A 25,401-nucleotide genomic window follows, 5' to 3' on the forward strand; every position below is an offset into this window, starting at 1 on the left:
TTTAAGTTTTGTCAGATTTAAATCACTATCTTAATATAAAGCAAAGCTTTGGAATCTTGAAAAAACTTCTCTACTATTGGTATTATAGTATATCCCTAAGGATTGTGTCACTTTGATAATTCTTTTTTAGAGTAATAATTCTGCTACCTTATTTTTTAACTTTTATTGTATATTTATATACTTTAAATTTTATTGTGTATTCTTGTAAACTGTCATACATTTTCTGAGGGAAAACACAAGAAATAATACACAAACATAGGTACACAAACCTGATATACTTAAAGACTGATATTTTCATCTGGAATAATTGTTCACATTTATTATTATTGAGTATCCAAGGCCAGGAAGAAATGTAAAGGGTAAAACAATTTTCATCATTCTACAGCCTTTTGTATAAGTTTGGTCTTTCTACTTCCAAAAGTATATTTCTACTTTGTGTAAAATACTATATATATTTAACCTTAATTTTTGACCAAGAGAAAATGAATTGTTTAGAATAGTAAAAAATGTTCTAGTCACAAGTCTATTATAATTTACCACTTTACTTAGTTGTATGGGATATATGTTCATTTCATTGCAGTTACCAGCCCTACTTGCTATAGTATATCTTTTTGAATTATTATAATAAGATTGTATACTTATCAAGCTTTCATTTTGAGTCTAAAGCCTTTTGTGTTTTTCTGTTTATTTTTTGAATGAATCAAAGACCAGAAATGAGTGGAATACTATCTTAAACAAGCCAAAAATCTGTTATAACCTTTATTAAATACTACTTCAATGAAGAAAGATTAAAAAAACCCTACAAAATTCCAACTGACAATTACCCCATTCAAACGTTGGTGAATATGTCCCTCAGTCCAAGTCGACCTTCCTCATCAGAGGTAAGAAAATCTTTTTTACACTAAAATATAAGAAAAACCTGCTTATCATTGGTTTTGAAAAGTTATGATAAAGCAAAACTATGGATTATATAAAGTATTAGATACCAACTCCACTGTGAGCCCAACTTTGTGTATCCCAGTACTTGATTACAGTTCTTGTATCTCTAAGGACCCCAATTATACTGGGACCTCCAATGCATTGATCCTATCACCTTTTTTTGTTTGTTTGTTTATTCCTTTTCTCAGGATGCCTTCCATGGCTGGCTTAAATATCACGGAGCACTCTTTTTATTTTGAATTTTTGAATTTTATTTTATTTTTTTATACAGCAGGTTCTTATTAGTTATCTATTTTATACATATTAGTGTATACATGTCAATCCCAATCTCCCAGTTCATCCCACCCCCACTCCCACCCCCTGCCACTTTCCCCGCTTGGTGTCCATACGTTTGTTCTCTACATCTTTGTCTCTATTTCTGCCCTGCAAACTCATGGAGCATTCTTGATCACTGTCTTGCACATACTTTTAACTCCTTGCCCTCTCTCATTTCATTGTTCTCCTTGACAAAACAAAAACCCTGCTTAATTTTCTTCACCTGTTCTTCACATATACCTACAGTGGAGCATGGCTGGAGAAAAATATACCAGTATAGGACTATTCTCATTTTAAATTAATGACCATGAATCTCAAGTGGAACTTTTTGCTAGTAGGCAATAAGACTGTCTCCCACTCACTCGTTCACTCTTCCACTATTCTAGATATCTATTTCATACCTTCTCAAACCCCCAATACCTTCTTCTCATTTTCACTTTAAATCAACTCCAGTCAAGCTTTCACTCTACTATTCCACCAAAACTGCTCTGTTAAATTCACCTTTACATTACTAAATCTATTGCTTAATTCTTATTCCACATATGCTTGATCTGTGTGTGCACAGTAGTTGACACTGTTGATCACTCTGTCTTCCTTGACATAATTCCTTCACTTGGCTTTTAGCATACACATTATCTTGGTTTTCCTTCTACATTCCTTGTTATTCATTTTCAGTCTTATTTTTTGTGTCTTTTTCTTGATCTCTTGATATTGGGGAATTTCACGGGTCAGCTCTTTGTTCTCTTCTCTATTTGCACTCATTGTGATCTCATCCAGTCTAGGAGCTTTAAATACCAACTTTATGCTAAGTATTCTCAAATTTATATCCCCATCCCAGCCCTCTTTCCCAAACTCCAGATTGATATTTTCAGCTGCCTACTTGAAATCTCTGCTTGGATAACCAATAGACAGCTGAAACTCAGTATGTCTGAAACTGAACTATAGTTCTCCCCCCAGCCCAAACCCGTACTAACCATGACCTTACCCATCTCAGTTGATGGCAAATCCATCCTTTCGATATCTAAGGCCAAACACATCACACCTTACTCAAACTTCACTTCTTGGACTCTAGCTTCAAATTATATACAAAATCTGACCACTTCCCATCACCTATATTGCTAGCATGTTAGTCTGAGCCACTATCACCTCACACTTTAATTATTCAAATAACTCTATAACAGGTTCCATTTTCTTGTCCCTTATAGTCTGTTCTATTATCCCTTTAATAATTATTAAATATACAAATATTTGGAAGTAGAGCATTATATATGCCCAAATGTGAAGTAATATGTAATACAGGGTATTATGAAGTGTTCTTACCCCAGTTGATTAACACGTGTCAATTGAGGGCTATAAAGTCAACTGTTTACAAGAGAGAGAAGGATTGGAGAAATAAGTTAAATGACACCTTAGGAGTTAATAAGGTAAATTCAGAATGCAGAACAGCCTGTTAAACAGTTGGTCCAGTCTCTTTAAAAAGTGCCATGAAGAGAAAAAAAAAGCAAGTCTGGAAAACTCTTCCAAATTAAGCTTTTTAAAAGTTGTGACAAAGGGGAGAAGGAGAGAGGGAAGGACAAATTAGGAGTACGGGATTAATAGATACACACTAGTATACATAAGATAAATAAGCAACAAGGATTACTGTATAGCACAGGGAATTATATTCAATGTCTTATAATAACCTATAATGGAATATAATCTGAAAAAAAATAACTGAATCACTTTGCTGTATACCTGAAACTAACACAAATTGTAAATCAACTATACTTCAGTTAAAAAAAAGACATAACAACCAAATGCAATATGTTATCCTTGATTGAATTCTAGATTGAAAAAACATTCTGAGGACAGTTGGACAGTTGGCAAAATTTGTATATGGACTAGATATTAGTTGACATTAAGGAATTGTTAATTTTCTTAGATTTGTATCCAGACTATTCCATTTAAAACTGAAAACTACTCCCTCTTTTATCTTCCCGATTTCCTTGCTCTGCTCTATTTATTCTCTTTTCCCAGTACTGCCCACTTTCTGATTTGCTATATCACTTACCAGTGTTTTATATTTAATGTTTATTGTCTATGTCCCTCACAGGACTGAGAATAGTCTGAGGAAAATGAGTCACTTGCCTTTGGTGCAAAACTTAAGCAGGCACCAAAAAATTAAGTAATTAAGATAAATATTTTAATAAAAGATTTTTAAACTGAAAAATTAATGCAAAAACCTGTGACAAACAAGATATCAGCATTTTAAATAGAAACAGGATCTAATAATGCTATGCCTAGCCATTTTGGAGCCTGAGGCAAAAGGCAAAATATGTGCCCGTCTGTATACCTTTTAATGTATTTTTATTATTTATTTATTGTAAAATAGTTATTTTTATTTTTACTTATTTAAAAAAATTTTTTTAATCAAAGTATAGTTAATTTACAATATCATGTAAGTTTCAGGTATACAGCACAGCGATTCAGAGATATATATATATTCTTTTTCAGATTCTTTTCTCTTATAGGTTATTGCATAATATTGACTATAGTTCCCTGTCCTGTTTAATGTATTTTTAAAATAATAGTTTTAATAAGAATATTATTAATGGATTTACTTCCATTAAAGCCAGGATAAAGTTGGGTTTTGATATAAATAGAATGTTTAACCTTAAAATGATGTTGTGAGTTTTAATACAGGCTTTCAGAATTTTCAATATTTTTTCAACTATGTTGTTCTGGAAAAGTTAACCATTAAGAAATGTATTTTTTAAAAAAACATGTATATAGCCTGTGCTCCGCAACGGGAGAGGCCACAACAGTGAGAGGCCCACCCACGTACCGCAAAAAAAAAAAAAAAAAAAAAAAGATGTTAAGAGCCATTGTCATTTCCTATAAAAATTACTAATATTAATATAAGGTCATATTTACTTAAAATTTAAAAAATTTTTCTCACTTAATATCATAGAGTATAATCATTTCAATGCTTTGACTTTTAATATACATGAATAGCAAACTTTCATTAGACTAAAAGATAAGCCTTTATTTGCTGTAATTGTTCTGTTGTAGTAATCTAAATATTCTTCTCAATAGATGAATTCTAATTGAGGTCATAAAACACTAATAGGAAAAAAAGATAGTACATATAAGCACAGACAAGCTAAGCTTACAGACATGCCCTATGTGAAAACAACCATTCCTTTCCCCATCACTGGTCAGGAATAGGTTCTTCCTTGAATTCTGGGAAACAGAAATATTCCCCAAGCCCTAGTATTCACACTTTAGCAGGTGCTGAGAACTAGCACTCATCACAGCTGTGTTAGGGGGACAATATGTAAAGGATAAGGATTCCACAAGATAACACCAATGAAACTGTATAGGTAGAGGTCAGGGAAGAGGGAAAGGTTGGTAATAAGAAAACTGATCTTGGCAATCTGGTATCCTTACTGCAAGCCACAAAACAAGCATTGTATGTCAGTATGTTAAGGAACTCTAGAACCACAGCTATGACATTGTTTCCAAGGGAAAATGTGCTCCAAGTGCCAAGTAGCCAACCTAACAAATTTTTGGCTCTTCATTTTGTTTTTTTGTGTTTGTTCAGAAGGATACATGTATTCCATGTTTATTTCAAGTATGTTTATTAAACTTAAAATTCTAGAGGACATCAGTTGATTTTTTTCACTTTAAAAATATTTTAACTGATTTTATTCTCAATTTATTCAGTTGGTGGAACTTCATGTTTTTTATGTCCCTGAAGGATCTTGGAACTATCAGTTAAATACCATTTCAATAGAAGTTGTTAACTAATTTTAGCTGGATTTATAAGGCAAATATTTTGTAGTCATGTTACAATGTGCCTGAAAAAGCAATCTTTTTTTTTTTTCTGCAGAGAAAAATGCTTTCTGGAAATTCAAAAATTCTAAGTGAAAAATATCTTATTCATATGATGGATCCAGTCCCTGACTTAATGAATACTATAAATAGGTAGTGCTATATAACAGTTAAAAAGTACTATAGGAACAGATGTCACTTAGCCATAGTACTGCCACCTAGAAAACAGAGTATAACCTGTGTATTACTATGGCTATACCCAAAGAGAATTAAGAGAGAAATTATCTGAAATTAGAAACCTGTTGAAGAGCTGTGAATAGCGATTAAACCAGTATATCTACAATGACTGTTTCACTGAACTATTTAAAAATAGAAACAGAATACACACACACACACACGTGTGTGTATATATATATATATATATATATATATATACACATTTTTTTTTCACATTCACAGAAACACACATGACACTGTGTGATCTAACTGCCTGTTGTTATTTTTCTTGAGGACACCTCAATCTTCCTAATTTTCTCCATCATTTTCTTCAAGCACACTAACCTCCTTTCTGTTCTGGAACACATTAGACATGATCCTACCTCAGAACCCTTGTACTTCCTGTTTATTTAGTCTAAAATGCTTTTTTGCCTTTACATATGCTATCTCATCTCCTTCACGTCTTTGCTCCAATATTACTTTTTTGTGTATATCTTCTTTGATCAGTGTATTTTAAATTGCGGGTACTCTCCCTTCCCTGCTTTATGTTTCTCTATAGTACTTAGCAGTGTCTTATGAATTAAATTTTTTCTTACTTATTTTGTTAATTTTTCACTCCCACCATTAGATTGTACGGTCTGTAAGGGCAAAGATATTTGTTTTGTTGATTGCCTTATCCCCAGCCCTTAGAACAATGTCTGACACAAAGAGGGGCTCAATATATATTTGTTAATTGAATGAATTAATTATATAATATTCCCATAAGATCCTAGAAAAATAAGAACTCATAACAAGAGCATAAGTGATGGCTTTAAATTTTAGATGTTGAGGAATGACGTATCCCCAGTGAGCAAAGATGTGGAATCTGACAACATTTGATCATCAAAGAAAATTTTAAGCACTAGCTAATCCTGTCAAACTTCCAAAATATCTGTGGCTAAATCCTTCTTTAATATATGTATAAAATTATGTAAATTTTATTGCCAAGTTTTATTTTAACAAAAAATATGAAGGTAGATGAGAAAAGTAGACAAGCATTTTCCTTTTTAGTACAAAAAGGACTTTTATAAACTGTTCATTTGCATAATTTTAAAACAATGATTTTATTGATTAAATGACTTTTAGTCATTTATTTAAAAAAATATTTACAGGCTTCAGGCCTACAAAGTACCAGGCAATGTAGAAACACAATATATTAAGTTATATATGATACATAAAATTAGTCTTAGTTCACAATAAGTGACTAAAGTTATTAAATCTTTAGTACAGCTGAAATATATTTCATTTTACATTATAAGGCAATGTCATGATATTTCAGAGTATCTCCTCACCTTACTTTACAAGCGCTGAGTGAGCAACTTGGTGAGTTCCTTGGTGAAGATCCTGTTACAGAAAAATTTTTATTTCTGAAATGCATTGGAAATAATCTAGCTGTAGTAAGTTTTCTTAATTTTTTTCCTTTTGATTAAAGAAAAGCATACCTTAAATTTTATTTCTTAAATGCTTATCAACTCAACTCTTTAACATACTGTGCAATATGTGATCTCAATCATAATGAAATGGAAATATCATTAAGCACACAGGTCATCAAAGAAAAGATGGTCCTTTCTGGCATATTATGGGGCACTAAAATATGGGAGTATTTTTTTGTGTGAATTTCCTTGGGAAGAAAAGAAAGACTAATTTTAAATGTGATCATGTATTTTTAAATTTAAATAATAGCGTTTAAAAACTTTTTAAACAAGTACTTAGGTTGTGGAAAAAAATGGATTCTCATTGAGGTCACAACTAGCCTTATTTGATATGAAATGATATGACTCCAACATACTGTATTTGAGGGGGTGGGAACCAGCTATTCTCTATTGAATACTCCTATTTGTAGCTTGAGTGGCAGGATTCTCTAAATAGAGAGTTTTCCAAGCTGAAATTCTCAATCCAGCAAACCATTAGATCTCAAAGCTTCTGGTTTTTCATATTTATGTAAGGTTTATTTCTTTAATCAAGATTTTTCCATATTTAAACCCTTTAAAATGCAGTATGTTCCTATTCTATGCTACTTAACATATCATTATTAGGTGTTTGCTTATGCGATTATTTGTTTAACATAACTCTGCCATTAGACTGTAGCTCCCTGTGAGCAGGCACTTTATGTTATTCACTACTGTATTTACAACCAGTGCCTAACAAGGTGTTTAGCACTTAGAGACATTTAAATGTTTATTGAAAAAATTAAATAATAAATGACAATGGGAAAAAAAAATTTCCCCCCAAAGTAGAACTATAAAGGAATTTGCTATGTGGAATTCTTGGGCTCAGTAGGTGGATTTAAAGTTTTTGTCGTTAGAGTTCTGTTTAGTATAGCAGAATATTAATTTACTGATCATTAAGTTAGTTTTCCTTAATCAGGGAAGGAAAGGAACAACCCTCATAACTTTTTGTTCTTTTTCATGATAAGTAAAATTGCAAAATACCAATCACAGAATTCTAGATTGGAAGGGAACTAATGGCAATTTAAGCCAACTTCTAAAATGTTTCTAATATCAATATTTTATTATAATATTTTCAACAAATATTTATTGATGTTTTTCTGTATACAAAATGAGAAAAAAGAATTGACTATGGATCCTGCTCTTAATATTCAGTATAGTGGTGAAGATAAAATACATAAATAATTAAAATAGCATATTCTGTATATTTAGAAGAAAAAGAGACTGCTTCCAGCAGGACAAGAAGGGAGATGGAGAACTTTAAGGAAAGAGTGATCATCAGTTTAGATTTTGACAGATAAATGTTTGATCTTGCAAAGATGTTGGGTGGGAGAAGCTTTCTGAGCAGAGAAAATAGAATGAGCACAGAAGTCGCAAAGGAGGCAACTCTAGGGAAAAGTGAGTGGTTCGGTTTTTACTAGAGCATTGACTGTGTGAAAGGGAATAGTAGACAACAAGTTGTAAAAGTTGTTTATTGAAGGTCTTGAATGCCAGATTAATGAATTTGGTTTTTTTTTTTTTTTTCTGAAGCTTTGGAGTTTTTGAGCAAAAGATGACATGATAAGAGCCTTAAGAAACTAGAGACAGAAATTGTAACCAGGAGACTTTTGCAGTGGTTAGGCAAGAGATAAGGAGAGTCTCAGGAACAGGCTGCCTCTCAGATTTCATCTACTACTATTTTCTCCTTGGTTCTACACTTTAGCCACAAAAATCTTCCTTTGGTCCTCACATACAGCAAACTCATTTCTATTTTATCATCTTTGTACTTGCCTGGAAATCACTTCCCCCGATTTTCAAATAGCTTGCTTCTTGTTTTCATAATTCAGTTCTCAGCCCAATTACTATCTTTCAAAAATGGCCTTCTCTGACCACCTAGTTTTCAGATATTCTTTCTCTGAATTCCTCTCTATTACATCACTCTCTTTTATTTTCATAAATCATATATCACTATTTTTTTTTTTTTTTTTTTTTTTTTTGCTTTTTTTTGTGGTATGCGGGCCTCTCACTGTTGTGGCCTCTCCCGTTGCGGAGCACAGGCTCCGGACGCGCAGGCTCAGCAGCCATGGCTCACGGGCCCAGCCGCTCCGCGGCATGTGGGATCTTCCCGAACCGGGGCATGAACCCATGTCCCCTGCATCGGAGACGGACTCTCAACCACTGCACCACCAGGGAAGCCCACATATCACTATCTTAAATCACATTTATTTAACATCTGCTCTCCCAAGTAGAATATAAGCTACATGAGAGCAGGGACTTTGCATTGTTTACAGTTGTATCCCCACCATGTAGAACACTACCTGACACATAGTATACCTCAATATTTGTTGAAAGAATGAATGAATAACAAATTACCTCTGTGGGCTGAATATTTAGGAAATAAAGTTTACAAAGTTGGATTCTAGAACCAGATTACCTGGTTTTGAATCCCAACTTGAAAACTTCCTATTTATAAAATCTTGGGCAAGATGCTTAACCTCTCTTTGCCTCATTCTTGTCTGTGAACTACGGACAATATGTGTGCCTATCACATGGAATTGTGAGGATTAACTGAGCTTTATATGTAAAGCATTTAGAATAATGCCTGGCACATAGTAAGTCCATGCAAGTGATAGCCATAATTATTATTATTAAATGACATAGAATTTCTATTATGTTTAGTACAGTGAATAGAAATAGGATTATATTCTACGTTTTCTAGAATATAGCCTTAGTTACTAGCTTTTTAATTGGATTTTTATGTCACAGAAGTATGCCGTCTGCAAAAAAGTGAGGGTAAAAGTAATTGAAAAACGTTACAGAAGCTTTATCTCCTCATTTATTTCCAGGTGAAGGCAAAGCAAGAATCAGAACTGAAACTCAAATCATTTGCTCTTCCATGTGTATGTAATGTGACATTTTAAACTTATACTAATTTTTTAACTTATTTTTTAAAGTATAAACTAATTTTTTTAAATTTCCTGTATGTTTTAGGCTCTTCAATCAGAATTATATTTGCTTCCTATAATGGATCATTTAGGAAATATTTATTCAGCATCATCAGCAGTTTCTTTAGATGTGCAGCAGACTAATAATGGTGTTGCTGAGGCTGATGGAATAATACACAGACCACTTAGTGTAACTTTGTCAAAGGAAGAACCTGGAACAGATCCCAGTTGTTTAGAAAACACTTTGAAAAAGCTTCTTAACAAGGATCAGGAAGAAGGTGATTTCAACTGGAATGGGAAAGACAAAGAGGTTGTTATAGTACATTTTAACAGTCAGTTCTGGGCAAATTCTGGGCAAATCTAGCCTTACGAATATAGGCAGTATAAAAGGAAAGCTACAATTCAATATGGGGATTTTAAAAAATAGTTTCACCAGTTGGGAGGAAAAAAAGACAATTTAAGTATTGTTTGAAAATAAAAATAAAATCAGGGCTTCCCTAGTGGTGCAGTGGTTAAGAATCCGCCTGCCAATGCAGGGGACACGGGTTCAAGCCCTGTTCTGGGAAGATCCCACATGCCGCGGAGCAACTAAGCCCATGCGCCACAACTACTGACCCTGTGCTCTAGAGCCTGCAAAAAAAAATAAATAAAATTTAAAAATCAAGTAAAGTCAAAATACTTACAGCACTTAAATAAAGTCTACCACCTTTTATAATAGTTTCAGATAAACTTAAGGCTAAAGGAGAGAAGAAGTTATTGTTTCATAAAATCTTGGTATTATTATAGTTCAGAAGTATCTTAGCCAGGAAAACAGTATCAAACCAAAGCAAAACAACTTTAATGTTGGGAGACATTTGTATTTCAAAGACTTTAAAATTTTTTATATGGTTACACCCACCAATTTACTGATAATTCAGTTCTTAAAAAGTGGTAAGTAATTAAAGAAATCAAAATTAAACTTATAAACATATAAATAAAGCTGGAACTACACTCTAAGAATCGATTGAAAAAAAGTTAGTTGAATTTTTTTACCTTACTGCATACAGCAAATAAATTGTGATGGAAAAGCAAATATACTAAACATTTATGAATTAAATGAATTCTCCCCCAAAATAATGACAACATTCATTACAGATGCAAACTACACTTATTCTTAACCAGTTGCATTTTTCTTCATCTTCAATTATAAATTATTACATTCTAAGTTTATACTATACCTAGTGATATTCCAAACCTACCCCTTCTTTAACCTTATGTACATTTAATATGCTCAGTGAGAGTCTTTACCTCCTTCTTTATCTAGGTATGTCCCTGCAATGTTAAATATGGCTTTCTAGTCATGGTATCAATTAGAGATTAAATGAAAAAACACATGGGAAAAAATTCAGAGTAGAATCCCACTAGTCCTGAAAAGTACAAGATGAGGTAGCTAATGAAGTAGGCAATTACCCTACATAAAGTTGTGAGTAGTATCATATTTTATACCCGGGGCTACTGGCCAAGTCCTTGAACTATGCTACTGATACTTGCACAAAACCCAAAAAAATATTTGGTTGAGCGTATTTAATCCTATGAATTTTGTGTAAGTGTAATTTTTAAATAGTATTAATTTCTTGGTGCTTCACACCAAAAAAAAGTATAATTTAAGTGAGAGCCTAGTGTATGCTCATTTTTAAAAGTTCTAGAATGATCAATGAGTATTAAGAAGAAAGTAAGGATTAACAATAATTCCACCATCCAGAGATAGCTGTTAGTATCTGTTAGTATTTTGGTGTATATTTTTCCAATTTTTTTCAGTTCTTGCTCATATAACTATTTTTTAATTTTTAAAAAATGGGAACACAGGGCTTCCCTGGTGGCGCAGTGGTTGAGAGTCCGCCTGCCGATGCAGGGGACACGGGTTCGTGCCCCGGTCCGGGAAGATCCCACATGCCGCGGAGCAGCTGGGTCCATGAGCCATGGCCGCTGAGCCTGCGCTCCGCAACGGGAGAGGCCACAACAGTGAGAGGCCCGTGTACCGCAAAAAAAAAAAAAAAAAAAAAAAAATGGGGACACATACAAACTCTTTTAAATCCTCTTATTTTAGAATATATCATAAACATTTCATACCAATAAATATAGATCTACATCATTATAGAATTCCCTTGTGGTATATTTGTTTATATAACCTTGTATTAATGTTCTTACTATTATGAATAGTGCTGCAGCAACATTTTTCTAAATACAGCTTCATGCATTTATCCTGTTATTTTTTTTAGAAGTTTAGTGGCTGTTTCTAATGTAATGTGTTTGTTTGTTTGTTATTCTTATATTCATTGGTTTTATTTTTTAAATTCCACATATAAATGACAACATACAGTATTTGTCTTTCTCTGACTGGCATATTTCACTATGCTTCTTATAAGAACTTTCCAACCTTGTGTGTCTCCTTCTGGTCACATCTTCCTCCTTCCCCAATAGAGATAACTACCACTTTGATTCACTGAGATAATTATTTTCTTACTTTTCTTTATAGTTTTAAAACCTGGATATGTATTCCTTAACAATAATTTAGTTTTGTCTCTTTTGAATTTTATTTAGACAGAATCATATTGAAAACATTTTATTTGAGACTTGTTTCTTTTACTTGATACTGTAATTGTAAGATTCAATCATGTTGTCATGTATAATACTATTTCATTTCTTTTTACTGTTGTATAACATTTTATTGTATGACTGTATCATAATTTATTTACCTATTTTTCTAATGGACAGTTGGTTTCCAATTTGGGGATATTACAAATACGCTATTTACTACATTCTTATACATGACTCCTAAATGTACACGTGCAAGAGGGTCTCAAGAGAGTGTACCTAGGATTAGCATTGTATGCACATGTATAATTTCCATGTGTTTTCCAAAGTGGTTGTACCCAGCAGCAATGTCTGAATGTTCCTGTTGAACCATAATCTCGCCATTGTATCAGACTACATTCTGGATAATTTGTTCATATCTTTCTTCCAAACCTACCTTACTCATTCTCTCTTTAGCTGTGTCTAATCTGCTATTAAACGCTTACACTGAATTTTTAATTCCAAATATTTTATTTTTCTTTTCTAGTGGTTCTCTTTGCTGGAACATTTTTTCATACATTTCATGGCCATTTGGATTTATTTCATTCATGTGTTTTGCCCATTTTATATTCTTTTAAATATTGATTCATTTTATGTACAGATGTTTTTTCTAGTGTGTGTGTGTGTGTGTATTTGTTTATAATTCACTCTAGATTTTAGTTTGTGGGTTGTCTTTTTTTTTAATTGGGGTATAGTTTTTTATAATGTTGTGTTAGTTTCTATGTGGCTTGTCTTTTTATTCTCATTATGATTATTTTGATGAAAGGAATTCTTTTTTTTTTTTTTTTTTTTTGCGGTAGGCGGGCCTCTCACTGTTGTGGCCTCTCCCATTGTGGAGCACAGGCTCTGGACGCGCAGGCCCAGCGGCCATGGCTCACGGGCCCAGCCGCTCTGCGGCATGTGGGATCCTCCCGGACCAGGGCATGAACCCGTATCCCCTGCATCGGCAGGCGGACTCTCAACCACTGCACCACCAGGGAAGCCCTGAAAGGAATTCTTAAATTTTGTCAACATGCTCTAACACTTACAGAGATAAGAGTGTTGACATTTTCAACTATCAGTTTTGTTTTATGTATTTTGAAGATCTGTTATGAGATGTATGCACATTTAGGATTATTATGTTTTCTTGATGAATTGACCCCTATATTGTTATGTAATGTTTCTCTTTATCTTTGGTAATGGTCTTTATTTTGAAGTTCACTTAGTCTGATATTAATATAGTCATTCTAGTTTTCTTTTGATTGGTGTTTGCATGGTATATCTTTCTCCATTCTTTCACTTTTGTCTGACTTTATATTCAAAATGGGTTTCCTGTAGACAGCATGTTTTTAGATCTTAATTTTTAATCCAGTTTGACAATCTATGCCTTTTAATAGGGGTCTTTAGACCATTTACATTTAACGTAATTATTGGTTTTAAATCTACCATTTTATTATTTGTTTTCTATTTGTCTCATCTCTTCTATTTTCTCTGTTTTTCTTGTTTTCTTGGCTTTTTTTTTGATTGAGTAGTTTTTTATGATTCAATTTTATCTCCCCCATTGGCTCATTAGTTATTCCTCATTTTAAAAAGCATTTAGTGGTTACCATAGGGCGGAGGTCAGCAAACACCTATTTTTTTTTTTTTTTGCTTTATTTTAATCCATACCCTATGGCTTTTTTTTATAAATAAACTTTTACTGGAACACAGCCATGCATGCACTTTCACTTACATATTGTCAGTGACTGCTTTTGCACTACAATGGCAGAGTTGAGTAGTTGTGACAAAGACTGTAATGGTCTACAAGCCTGAAATATTTACTGTCTAGCCCTTTAAGAAAAAGTTTCTCCAGGATATACATTATACAACTTTAATTTGAAGTACACTTTCAAATTATATACAACTTCATATATAGTATAAGAACATTACAGCAGTATACTTCTAATTTCTCCTCAAATCTTTTGTGCTACTGTTGTTCTACATCTTACCTCTATATATGTTATAAACTCCATAATACATTTTTACCATTTTTACTTTATACTGTGAGTTATCTTTTAAAGGAATTAAAAATAAGGGAAACATGGACTTCCCTGGTGACACAGTGGTTAAGAATCCACCTGCCAATGCAGGGGACATGGGTTCGATCCCTGGTCTGGGAAGATCCCACATGCCATGGAGCAATTAAGCCCGTGTGCCACAACTACTGAGCCTGCTCTCTAGGGCCCATGTGCCACAACTACTGAGCCTGCGTGCTGCAACTACTGAAGCCTGCATACCTAGAGCCCATGCTCCACAACGAGAAGCCATTGCAATGAGAAGCCTGTGCCCTGCAACGAAGAGTAGCCCCTGCTTACTGCAGCTAGAGAAAGCCCACGTGCAGCAATGAAGACCCAACGCAGCCAAAAAAAAATTTTAATTAAAAGTTTAAAAAATAAGGGAAAAATGACTTTTTTATATTTAGGAGAGAATTTCTTTCCCCTAACCCAATGGTTGTAAACCCATGATTTATACGTTTGTGATCCTGGGCTCACAATGATCCTGCCAGCTTTTGTTTCTACCCTTCCTTAGCCTTTGCCTAAGACTGGCGGTGGGAGGGTTTCCTAACCCCCTCCTCAATAGTAAGACTTTACAAGGCTAAGATTGGTGGGAGGGGAGTTACCTGCTTTTTTGATGGCTTTTGCTTCTATTCCTCCTTCAAAGCCAGTGGATTTTTGTCTGGGCCCTGCAATGGGAGAGTTTCCTGCTCCTTCCCCATTGGCTTAAAACTCTTGCTTTGTGTGAGAGAGTGTTAAGAAGGATGGGGTTTCATACCTGTGTGTCATTGATGGTTCTTTTGAGTCTCCTGCCCTGTCCCCAGTCTTTCTTGAGAGCATATGATACAGGTACATGGAAAGGAGCTTGCTGTTAAGTATTGACTGCCTTTTGTGTCTGGGGATCCTAGAGATTCCAGACTATCTTGGTAGCCCACATTAGCCTTTAGAATTCCTTAAACTTTTAGGTGTTTTCTTCTTACTTCTTTTAATGGAGTTACCTCTTCCTCCTATGCTCTGCCGAAGATGAAACAATTAATTTATTTTCTCCTTGAAGGGAATTGGTATCTGATTCCTTGTAACCTCAACTCTCTGATGAGTTCAAGAATTATTATTATTTTATAGAATATTTATGTTTTTCTCTTTGTTTGGGTGGGTGCACTGTTTTGTCTTTCTACATCCTCAGCAAAAGTAGGACTGCAATTCTTTAATATTGTCAAGTTTGCTGGCATTTTCTTTTATGGTTAGTGCTATTTATGTCTTCTTTAAAAATCCCTTTTCTACCCTGAGATCATGAAAATGGGGCCCTGTATTATATTAAAAATATGTTATGGTTAGCTTTTCACATTTAGTTCATTAATATACCAGGAATTAATTTTTATGTGTGATGTGAGATAGAGTTACTTAATTTTTTCCATATGTACACTACCATTTATTGATGACAGTTGTGCAGTTTCTTTAAATTGTCAGATTGCTCTTTAGTAGTGCATGAAAATACAAAATATCTGAGCTCTAACATTGTGGTATTATCAAATATGACTGGTAAAAATATGCACAATATGTTTTACAGGTCCTTTAATGAAGAAGAAAAGAAGTATTGTGTTACTTATTTTTATGTATTAAAATTGATAGTCCCTTTCATTAGTTATCTTTTGTTCTTTCCCAGTGCTACGCATCTCTACATTTTTGACATGCCTCAACTTTAACATGTTTAATCCTTGACTCTGTTGTTGCCTCCAAACCAGTATACTTTCTTGACTTATTTCTTTGGTTTCATCATTCTTCCAGGTGTTCAGACTTCAAGCTTTGAAACTTTCCTTATTGTATAATAGAATGATAGATTCTTAGGTTAAAAGAACCTTAAAAACCACCTCAAGTAGCCTCCTTGCTTATGTTTTTTCTAATCTGTCCTCTAGAATGCCGTCAGCATCATTCTTCTTGTTACGAGTTAGATTATTTATCTCCCTACTTAAAAACCCTTGAAAGATTCACTGATTACTACTTAAAGCCCACATCCTTAAGATGGCATAGAGAGCTCTTCATACTCTGACTTCAAACCCAGAGTTGCAAATGTTGGGACATGTATGTTGTTCACTGCCTAACTCCAGAAGACTTTCTTCACGTAGATTATGATATGAATGGAGCTTTCAGGATTTGCTCAATGTGGTAGCTGGTTCAATAATTTCTAGCTGTTATTAGTAAGAGTACTATTATTATTATAGTTTGGTGGTAGGAGGGGGAGGAAGAAGTACCAGGTAGTACAACTGGAGGTAGGTAGGGATTTAACTGCAAGATCCTTGTTTGCAAAGCTAAAATGTAGGCAGTGGGAAGCCATCTGAAGTTTTTAACAGGAGTGGCTTGATTGGATTTCAGTTCTAGAGAAACAATGTAGGTGACAATATGGAGACTAGACTGAGGTAATAAAGACCTGAATTAGGAAATGCAATGGAATGGAAATCAGAACTTGAAGTCTAGAGACTTCTAAGGATTGGGTACTGTGCTGAAAGCGTTTTACATGCACTATGCCATTTTAGAGATAAGGAAACTGAAGCGAGAGAAATAACTTACCTGAGATCACACCCACTGTGATAATGCCAGGACCTGAACTCTTGTGTGTTTGACTGAAGCCCATACTTTACAACACTGTTCTAGAGTAATACTGAACTTTTCACTATTGTCAAAAATGCTATATACATTAGTACAATACTTTGTCTTGCAAGTGCCATTTTCTTTGCTTAAATTCCTCTTTCTTCTTTGCCAGGCAAACATCTCACAGTTAAAAACATAGTTTCACAGTTATCACTCCTTCTTCTGTGAATCTATAACATTTTATATGTATATCTACTCTAGCTCTCAAAACACTGTATTTTTTTCAAAAGTAAATAGACCTGCTTTCTCATTAAGTTGCATAGGTATTGAATGGTGCATTGCATCATTCTCTAAACTTATTAGGAATAAGAGATACATGTCATATATTCCTATCAAAATGTCACTCAGAATCTACTGAGTTTTCCGTTGTTGCTTCTTTTTGGGGGCAGGTCGGGGAGTGGTATTTTACTATCAGTTTTAAACAGCTGATATATCTATTTTTTGTTCCTTTGCCTTGAATATATCTTTTAGAAAATCCCTATTTGTTGTCTTTATATGACTAAGTCCAGTGCCAGATAGGAAATAAGTGGTAGCAACCTGACTAAAACTAAACCAATATGGGCTTCAGGTTGCAAAATACTGTGGCAACTCTTGTAAAATGACTTTTCAGACACTAATATGACTCCAATTTTTTCTAAATTAAAAAAAATTGATTTCCCCAAGGGAAAAAATCTGCATTAATACTACCAGGTTCACGGATCTCTTGTTCATGTAGATCATGTGGAACATTAGTGTTAATGTTTTAAAGACATTGTGTGGCTTTCTTATATGGAGAAATTCTGTTAAAATGAAGGGAGATTTTATAAATGAAAATGTATGTGAAATAACAAATGGCATTATATGCTCTGTATTTATACCCAGCACTTTCCAGAGAAGGATCCTCAGAATACTCTTAAAGGATGCTTTTGGCAAAAGCTTTATGAAGACAACAAAGTTTGAATAAAACCCAACTTACCCCCTCTTGCAGATTCATATTGTACATAAAAACAGAGAAGTCCTGCCATAGGGGTGTGTGTGTGTGGTGGGGGGGAATTTGTGTTCTGTTAGGATTGCTTAATCCAATTTTTCCCAAACTGAATTTACCAAAGAATTCTCCTTTTGCATAAACTAAAGTTTCATGAAATTCAGTTTGGAAGAGTAAAGTTCATAGAGATTCTGAAACATGGGACAAGAGTATATAGTACGTACATAAAAAAACAAAATTTTATTCTAGTATTAATATTATGAACTTTCTTTGCTATGGATGGGCATCAACATCAGCTGGGGGAAAAGCCACTCCAAATGAAAATCAGACTGGAAATAATCAAATTGGAAATTCTGAATTGTCAGGATCACAGGAAGATTCAGATAATGATTATTTTAGTGGCAAAAAAGGTAATTAATATGGATGTTGATTCTACGTGTCATAATCTACACTATAAGAAAAAGAGTGAGATATCCAGGGTACTATTATAAAGACTTCTAATTAGAACAAAGACATGAGTGAAGTTAGTGACATTTTTAATTAAAATTACCTTGATTCTGATGTTTACTGTTATATACTAATATTCCCTTCCAACATAATGAGGGATAATTTATTGCTTAAATTTATTCTGTTATAATCCTTTTGTCATCAGGGGCAACCTAATGACAGAAAAATTTCTGTCTTCATTTGCCTTTCTTAGAATTAATTTTTCTGCCTCTTTTATATTCCTGGTTTTGAGTAAACTAATCATGCTTGAGTTTCACATTGGTATCATTTCATTCAAAATTATAGTACTTAGACAACAGTTTTGCATATAGTCTTCTGAAATTAAGATAATGAATTTTATAAACAATTATTCACAAAAGAACTATAAGCAAAGTATATTTACAAAATTTCCAGTTATTTTACCTTGCTATAGACATTGGACTATGATTTGAATTTAGCTATAATATAATGAAATATTATTTTATAACTCATGCTAAATGTAGTTTATGTTGATCATTAACAAGTTTGAAAGATAATATAATGGTTTCAAGCAGACTTTTAAAATTTTTAATGTTATATTTGTGTTTATAGAATATCAAATAAAAAATAAGAAAAGTTAATATTCATGGAATCATTTTTTAATATGACTTTCAAATCTGTCATTCCCCTTTAAGTCAGTTTCTTTGGAAAAATGAAGATGATAGAACTAATATCATTAGAAGAGAGGACAATCAGGTATGATTTTTAAATTTTAAAAAAAATTTTTATTTTTTTATACAGCAGGTTCTTATTAGTTAGCTATTTTATACATGTTAGTGTATATATGTCAATCCCAATCTCCCAATTCATCCCACCACCACCACCACCCCTGCCACTTTCCTCCTTTTGTGTCCATACGTTTGTTCTCTACATCTATGTCTCTATTTCTGCCTTACAAACCAGTTCATCTGTACCATTTTTCTAGATTCCACATATATGCATTAATATATGGTATTTGTTTTTTTTCTCTTTCTGACTTACTTCACTCTGTATGACAGTCTCTACGTCCATCCATATCTCTACAAATGATCCAATTTTCATTCCTTTTTATGGCTGAGTAATATTCCATTGTATACATGTACCACATCTTCTTTATCCATTCGTCTGTTGATGGGCATTTAGGTTGCTTCCATGACCTGGCTATTGTAAATAGTGCTGAATTTTTTTAGATGTGGTATTGCACCATAATATTTATACTGAAATTGAAATGGAACTGCAGATTAAAATGTCTTGAATTTTCTAACCTTAAATGTTAGAGTAGGGGAGATAAACCTCAAAATTCAGGACCCTGCCAATTCAGTGAAATTTCTGGGAGTTTCATGATCTGGGACATGTTGAGGTATGCCCTTTAAAGTAAAAAACAGGTTTTTGTATCTTGCCCCAGCTACCATGAAGAATGAGTCACTTGATGGACCTGTTTGGAATTTGGAGATTTACTGCATTCGGATGCATGGCTCCAATCTTTTTTTTTTTTTTTTTAATCAAGTAATCTAAAAGACTGCCAACTTTGAGTGGGCCCAGAGCAAGAGAAGGCTCACAAGGTGATCCAAGAGGCACAGCAAGCAGTGCTGCCAGTTGCGTGCTAATATCCATCTGGTCCAGTGATGCTTGATATGTTAGAATACATATGTTGGTTGTTGGTTATATATGATATGTTGGTTGGAATGCTGAATGGAGTCTGAGACAAGTCCTGAGAGGAGAATCACAGCTCAGAGCCTTTGAGTTTTGGAGCAGAAGCATGCCATATTCAGCAAATAATTGTTTTATTGATGCTAGATATTAATAAAATATGCTGTCTTCACACTTTAAAAATTTTCCAGCTGGTGGGTGCTTAATGCTATTTCACTGTGGCTTGAATTTTCATTTCCCAGATTACCCATACAGTTGATCATATTTTTATATTTTATAGACTCGATTTTGATAACTTTTTTGGAGAACTACCTTTTCAAGTATTTCTATTGTGTTGCCTGCCATATATTTCTGATTAGTAGGAGTTTTTAATACACTTTGGAGGGTAGTCCTTTGATGCTTATGTGCATTGCAAATATCTTCCCCTACTCTGTGCCTTGTCTATAATCTACATTGTTTAATATGTTGTTTAAGTGTTCCATATCCTTATTTTTTTTCTACATTTTTCTTTCTATGTCTTGGACTGAGAATAGTATATTAGAATCTTCTGTTATTAGTATGTTACTGTTTATCCTTACGTCTCCTGTGGTTTTTTATTTATTTAGATTTCTATGTATTATTTGGCACAAAGTTGTTCTCATGCAAATAGTAATATTATCACTTTTGCATTATGAAGTGCCCTTCTTTGACTCATTAAATGCTTTTTTGACCTGAATTCTCCCTTACTGCATATCAAGATACTAACCTCTACTTTCTTTTTGTTTACATTTATTTGGTATACCCCTATACTCCTCCCCTACTTTTTTTCCCAACTTTTCTGAATTGCTTTGTTTTAGGTATGTCTTTAACAGACACGCTAGAGTTGGGTTTCCCTTTGTAAGCCAGTCTGAAAGTCGTTTTCATTTAGTAGATGAGTTATGTCCACTTATGTTTTTGATAGGACTGATATATTTGACCTCAGATTTCTCATTTTACTTTATGTTATAGTTACTATGTGTTACTATGTGGTTTATTTGCACTCCCCCCCCCACTCCTGGTATTTAGGAAATCTGAATCTCATTCTAGTGTTTACCTTTATACTGATACAAATTTATGCTAGTATTCCTAACCCTCCTTTTTCCTTTTTTAAAAATTTATGCTTCTGATTTTGATTTGTTACCTCTAAAATTATCCTCTGACTCCTATCTTTAAATTCAAGGCAATTAAAAAGTCATCTTTCCCCCTCCTTTCTCCTCTCATATACTTTTAGTTGTGTTATTTCTACTTTGTTAAAGAACAGAACATTTATGGGCTGTGCTTCTTGTCTTATCCTCCTCACCATTGTTTTAGTCTTAGATCTGTAATTAAATATGTTCAACACTTACTGCCAGTTCTTTTACACAAGATTTTTCAATCATTTCTTCGTTGGGTAAAGCTCTACTTATAAAAAAAAAAGCTCCCAGGTACGATATTCCCTTACATCTTACATATTTAAAATTTTGTCTAGAGCAGGAATAGGCAGACAAGGCCCACAGCTTGTTTTGTGAAGCATGGGACCTAAAAATGTTTTTTACATTTTTAAAAAGTTGAAAAAAAGAATTATGACAAATACCATATGTGGCCCACAAAACCTCAATTATTTACTCAGGCCTTTTACAGAAGAAGTTTGCTCATCCCTGCTTTAGAGCCTTGATACTTGAAGGATAGCTTGATTGGCTGTAACATCCTTGGCTTACACAATTTTTCCTTGAGTTTATTAAAATGTTGCTCTACTGATGTTTTGTTTTATATGTTACTGTTAAGAAGTATGATGCCAAACTGATTTTCTTTTCTTTGTAAATTGGCTTGGTTATTTTTGTCTGGAAGGCCAGAGGATTCCTTTAATATGTAGTAGTTTTATCAGGCTATATTTCAGTTGAGAGTTCTAGGTCTGGTTTTTATGGGTACCCAGTGGGCCCTTTCAGTATGGAAATCAGGACTTCTTTTATTTCAAGAAATTATAACTCTAGAAAACAATATAAATAGCAGATCCATTCCATGGTTTTTTTTTTTTGTTGTTTTTTTTCAAAGACCTCAACTGATCTTATCCTAGTTCTTCTTTACCTTTTATCTCTACTACTTTCTCTCTGATCTAGTTTACTATTTTATTTATCTTTAATTTTCTTTACTCCTTTTATTTCTGTTCTCTATTATGCTTACTATATTTTTGGTCATATCTGTTCCTTTGTGGATACCTGTTGTTCATTTCTGAGACAGTTTTGTTTTTTCTTTAATTTCTTTCTTCAGTTTGGTCAATTTCCATTTTACATCTTCCTGTTATTTTTCCATTTTTATTCTGAGTTTCTTAATTTGTGATTTGTGGTGTTCATTAATACCTAAAATGATATGATTTAATTTAATTTAATCTATGTTGGGAATATTGTTAATTTTTTCTCTGCTTCTTGGCTGCTGGTTTTGTTTTGTTTTAGTTCTCAGTTATGAGGGTTTTCAAAAAGTAACTTTGTATGGATGCTATATTATGTTGTAGATTTTGTGTATGTTTATTTGTGTTGGATTTTTCTGAATCAGTAACAGGTGTTCTTGTAGAGAAACAGGTGTTCTGGTGGTTTATTTTAGCTTGTATCAATAGATTAGGAAAGCTATCTCCTGTTGTTATAGTGAAATGCAGTTATTTATTTATGTATTTTAAAATAAATGGGGCCTTAAGGGAAGTGGTCTTTTTTCTTTGTATTCTTTCCTGCTAATTTAATTCAGCAGAGCTCTTAACTTGACCACCTTCTTTTCTCTTACCACCTAGCCCTGACGAACATCTCTTGCTTCCAAAGAATTTTCCTCTCACCCAGTAGCTATGTTTTCCCATAATTACCACCTCTGGCCCCCTACATTTTAAAAGCCCCTTTCTTTTAGATTCCTCATAGAAAGAGCTTTGATTTACCATTTGGTACACTTACTCAGTATTCTTCCACCACATGCAGGACCTTCTCCTTTAAGACTAAATTGTGGTTGATGTTTACTGTGTTATCTGTGTATTGTGCTCTTTAATGCATAGTTCCCATCAGACTCTGCTCAGGTGTGAGCTCCTAAGCACACTCTGCTGGTCTAGGGTGTTTATTTCCCCCACTTACATGTAAATTAAAGTATATGTAAATTAGAAGATTCTGTGTCCTAGTTATTCTACAGACATAAATTATGGGTAATTGTATTTGCTTTCTTTTTATAGTAGTTGAGAGCATGCGTGGAGAGATTTTAGTGGCTGCCATTATCCTGTGGGAACCTGACCTTGTAAGTTAAGGTCAATGCAATAAAATAGAAAAAGAATAATAAAACAAAGTAGGGGTAAGGGATTAATGAAGATAAAAGTAGAAGCTAATAAGTTACAGAAGTTATAAGCCTAGTAGAATTGAAAACAATTCAAGGTCTATAAAGTGGTAGTGGCAGAAACATTAACATTGGTAAGGCTTGAGGTAGTTCATCAAAAAAGGGTAGAAACACAAAAACTAGGTGAGATGAAGGCAATATAACACAAATACAGAGGTGATAAAATTTATCAGAATAAAATGTATGCTAAAGTTTAAAAATGTGCTAGGATCTCCAATTTTCTAAGCAAATATACATGATCAAAATTGGCTCAAAATGAAAAAAATTCAATAGCCATCTTACAAACATTTCAAAGTTGCCATAACAAGTAACTGAAATCAGAAATCTTGGAAGAAAATCATGTTTAGAAAGGAATATGGATTCTTTTTTTTTCTTCTTTTTGAATTTTAAGTTTGAAGCTCCTGTGGTATAATGTCCAAGTAATGTCCAGTGGAATGGAGAAGCTAGAGCACAAGAGAGGGTCTATAGTTATAAAGACAGATTTGGGAGTTCATCACCATACAAGTAAAAAAATGCATTACTGTTGTGCATTACCAGATGTTTACAAATAGGTGAAAAACAATGTGTAACCCTACCAGATCTTACTGATTATCATGTTTGCTTACAGCTAGCTAAAAAAGGAGTACATCAGCCTACCAGACCTTATTGATTTTCCTTGAGTTCCTTGTCAACCTGCTCTTTCTCCAGGAATAACTGATATATCGTTATTACAGATTGAGAGTAAGTATGATGATACCATAATTACAGATGTAAGTACAGATGATTCTGTGAGGTAAAGTTAAATAATGTTAATGAGGAGTTAATTGTTTAATGCATACAGAGTTTCAGTTTGGGAAGATAAAGTTTTGGCGATAAAGGGGTGGTGGTTGTTGTGGAACATTATGAATGCATGCAGCGCCATTGAACTGTATATTTAAATATGGTTAAAATGGTCAATTATGTATGTTTTGCCACAAGAAGTTAAAGTATTTTAAAGTCTACGACTGTTATGTTGATTAGTGCATATGTGTGTCACTAATATTATTTCTGCTTTTTAAATATGTACTCTAAAATATACATTTTTCCATGTAAGATTTAAGTACAATAACTTCGGTCCCAAGATAAATTTACTTAAAGAATTAAAACAAGAGGTATAACTACATGAGCTTTGCCTAGTTTCCATACATGTATATAAATGCAGAAGAGACATACTGTATTGTTTACATATATATAAATCCCCTATAGATACTGAAATGACTCCTCAGTGTTTTCCATCGTGGCACATGCTGTACTGCAGCCAGAAAACCAGAGTTTGGGGTAAAATTCATACTTGCTGTTGTAAGCATTTTTTAGTTTTATACTCTATATTTTAGGATATGAGCCGTCTTTTAGCTTTTAGACATTGATGAGTATGGGTTATAATCTTCTAGGAGAGAATATTATTGAAAAAATGAAACAAGTAAAGGAAGAAAGAAGATATCTGGAAAGAATTAGAGAAGAACTAATAAAAAAGGTTGAAAGGCTATTGGAACAAGGCAAATTAAAGCGATATCATGGTAAAGTTTATTACATATCTTTTATCACTATGAAGGAAACTCGCTTTACAGAATTTATGCCTTTGGAATAAATGATAAAATGATAATATTTACTATTTTACTGTTGTAGTTTAAGTGGTACATTACTTATATAAATTCACTATAGGAAAGATGAAATCATTGTTCAACTCTATACAATAAATGCACCATGCTTTTTATTAAAATTCAATTATTTTTTTAAATGGACATTTGTTTATTCATTTCAACATTCATTTATTAAATAAGTATTTATTAAGGGCCTACTGATCTTAGTCACTGTTCCAGGGGCTGAGGTGATACTATAGGCCAACATGATCTTGTCTCTGCCTTCAAAGTGCTTATGGTCCAGTGGGGAAATGATGATCAAGTTAAGCAGTAGTGATACGTACTGATGACTGCTATGATAAA

At 33.4% G+C, this 25,401-nt stretch overlaps 1 protein-coding gene across 1 annotated transcript; it reads left to right on the forward strand.

The window, feature by feature from the left end:
- Window positions 1–830: 830 nt before the first annotated feature.
- Window positions 831–25,154, forward strand: SPATA1 (spermatogenesis associated 1). The gene is given in 11 exon segments (XM_079721188.1): window positions 831–881; window positions 4,960–5,040; window positions 5,042–5,073; window positions 6,602–6,719; window positions 9,596–9,649; window positions 9,741–9,972; window positions 18,226–18,339; window positions 23,283–23,344; window positions 24,052–24,096; window positions 24,100–24,160; window positions 24,850–25,154. Coding segments are annotated over 11 exon segments (1,032 nt in total). The 5' UTR covers window positions 831–845; the 3' UTR covers window positions 25,047–25,154.
- Window positions 25,155–25,401: the final 247 nt, after the last annotated feature.

The sequence above is a fragment of the Hyperoodon ampullatus genome (assembly GCF_949752795.1).
Source record: "Hyperoodon ampullatus genome assembly, chromosome: 2".
Lineage (NCBI taxonomy): Eukaryota > Metazoa > Chordata > Mammalia > Artiodactyla > Ziphiidae > Hyperoodon > Hyperoodon ampullatus.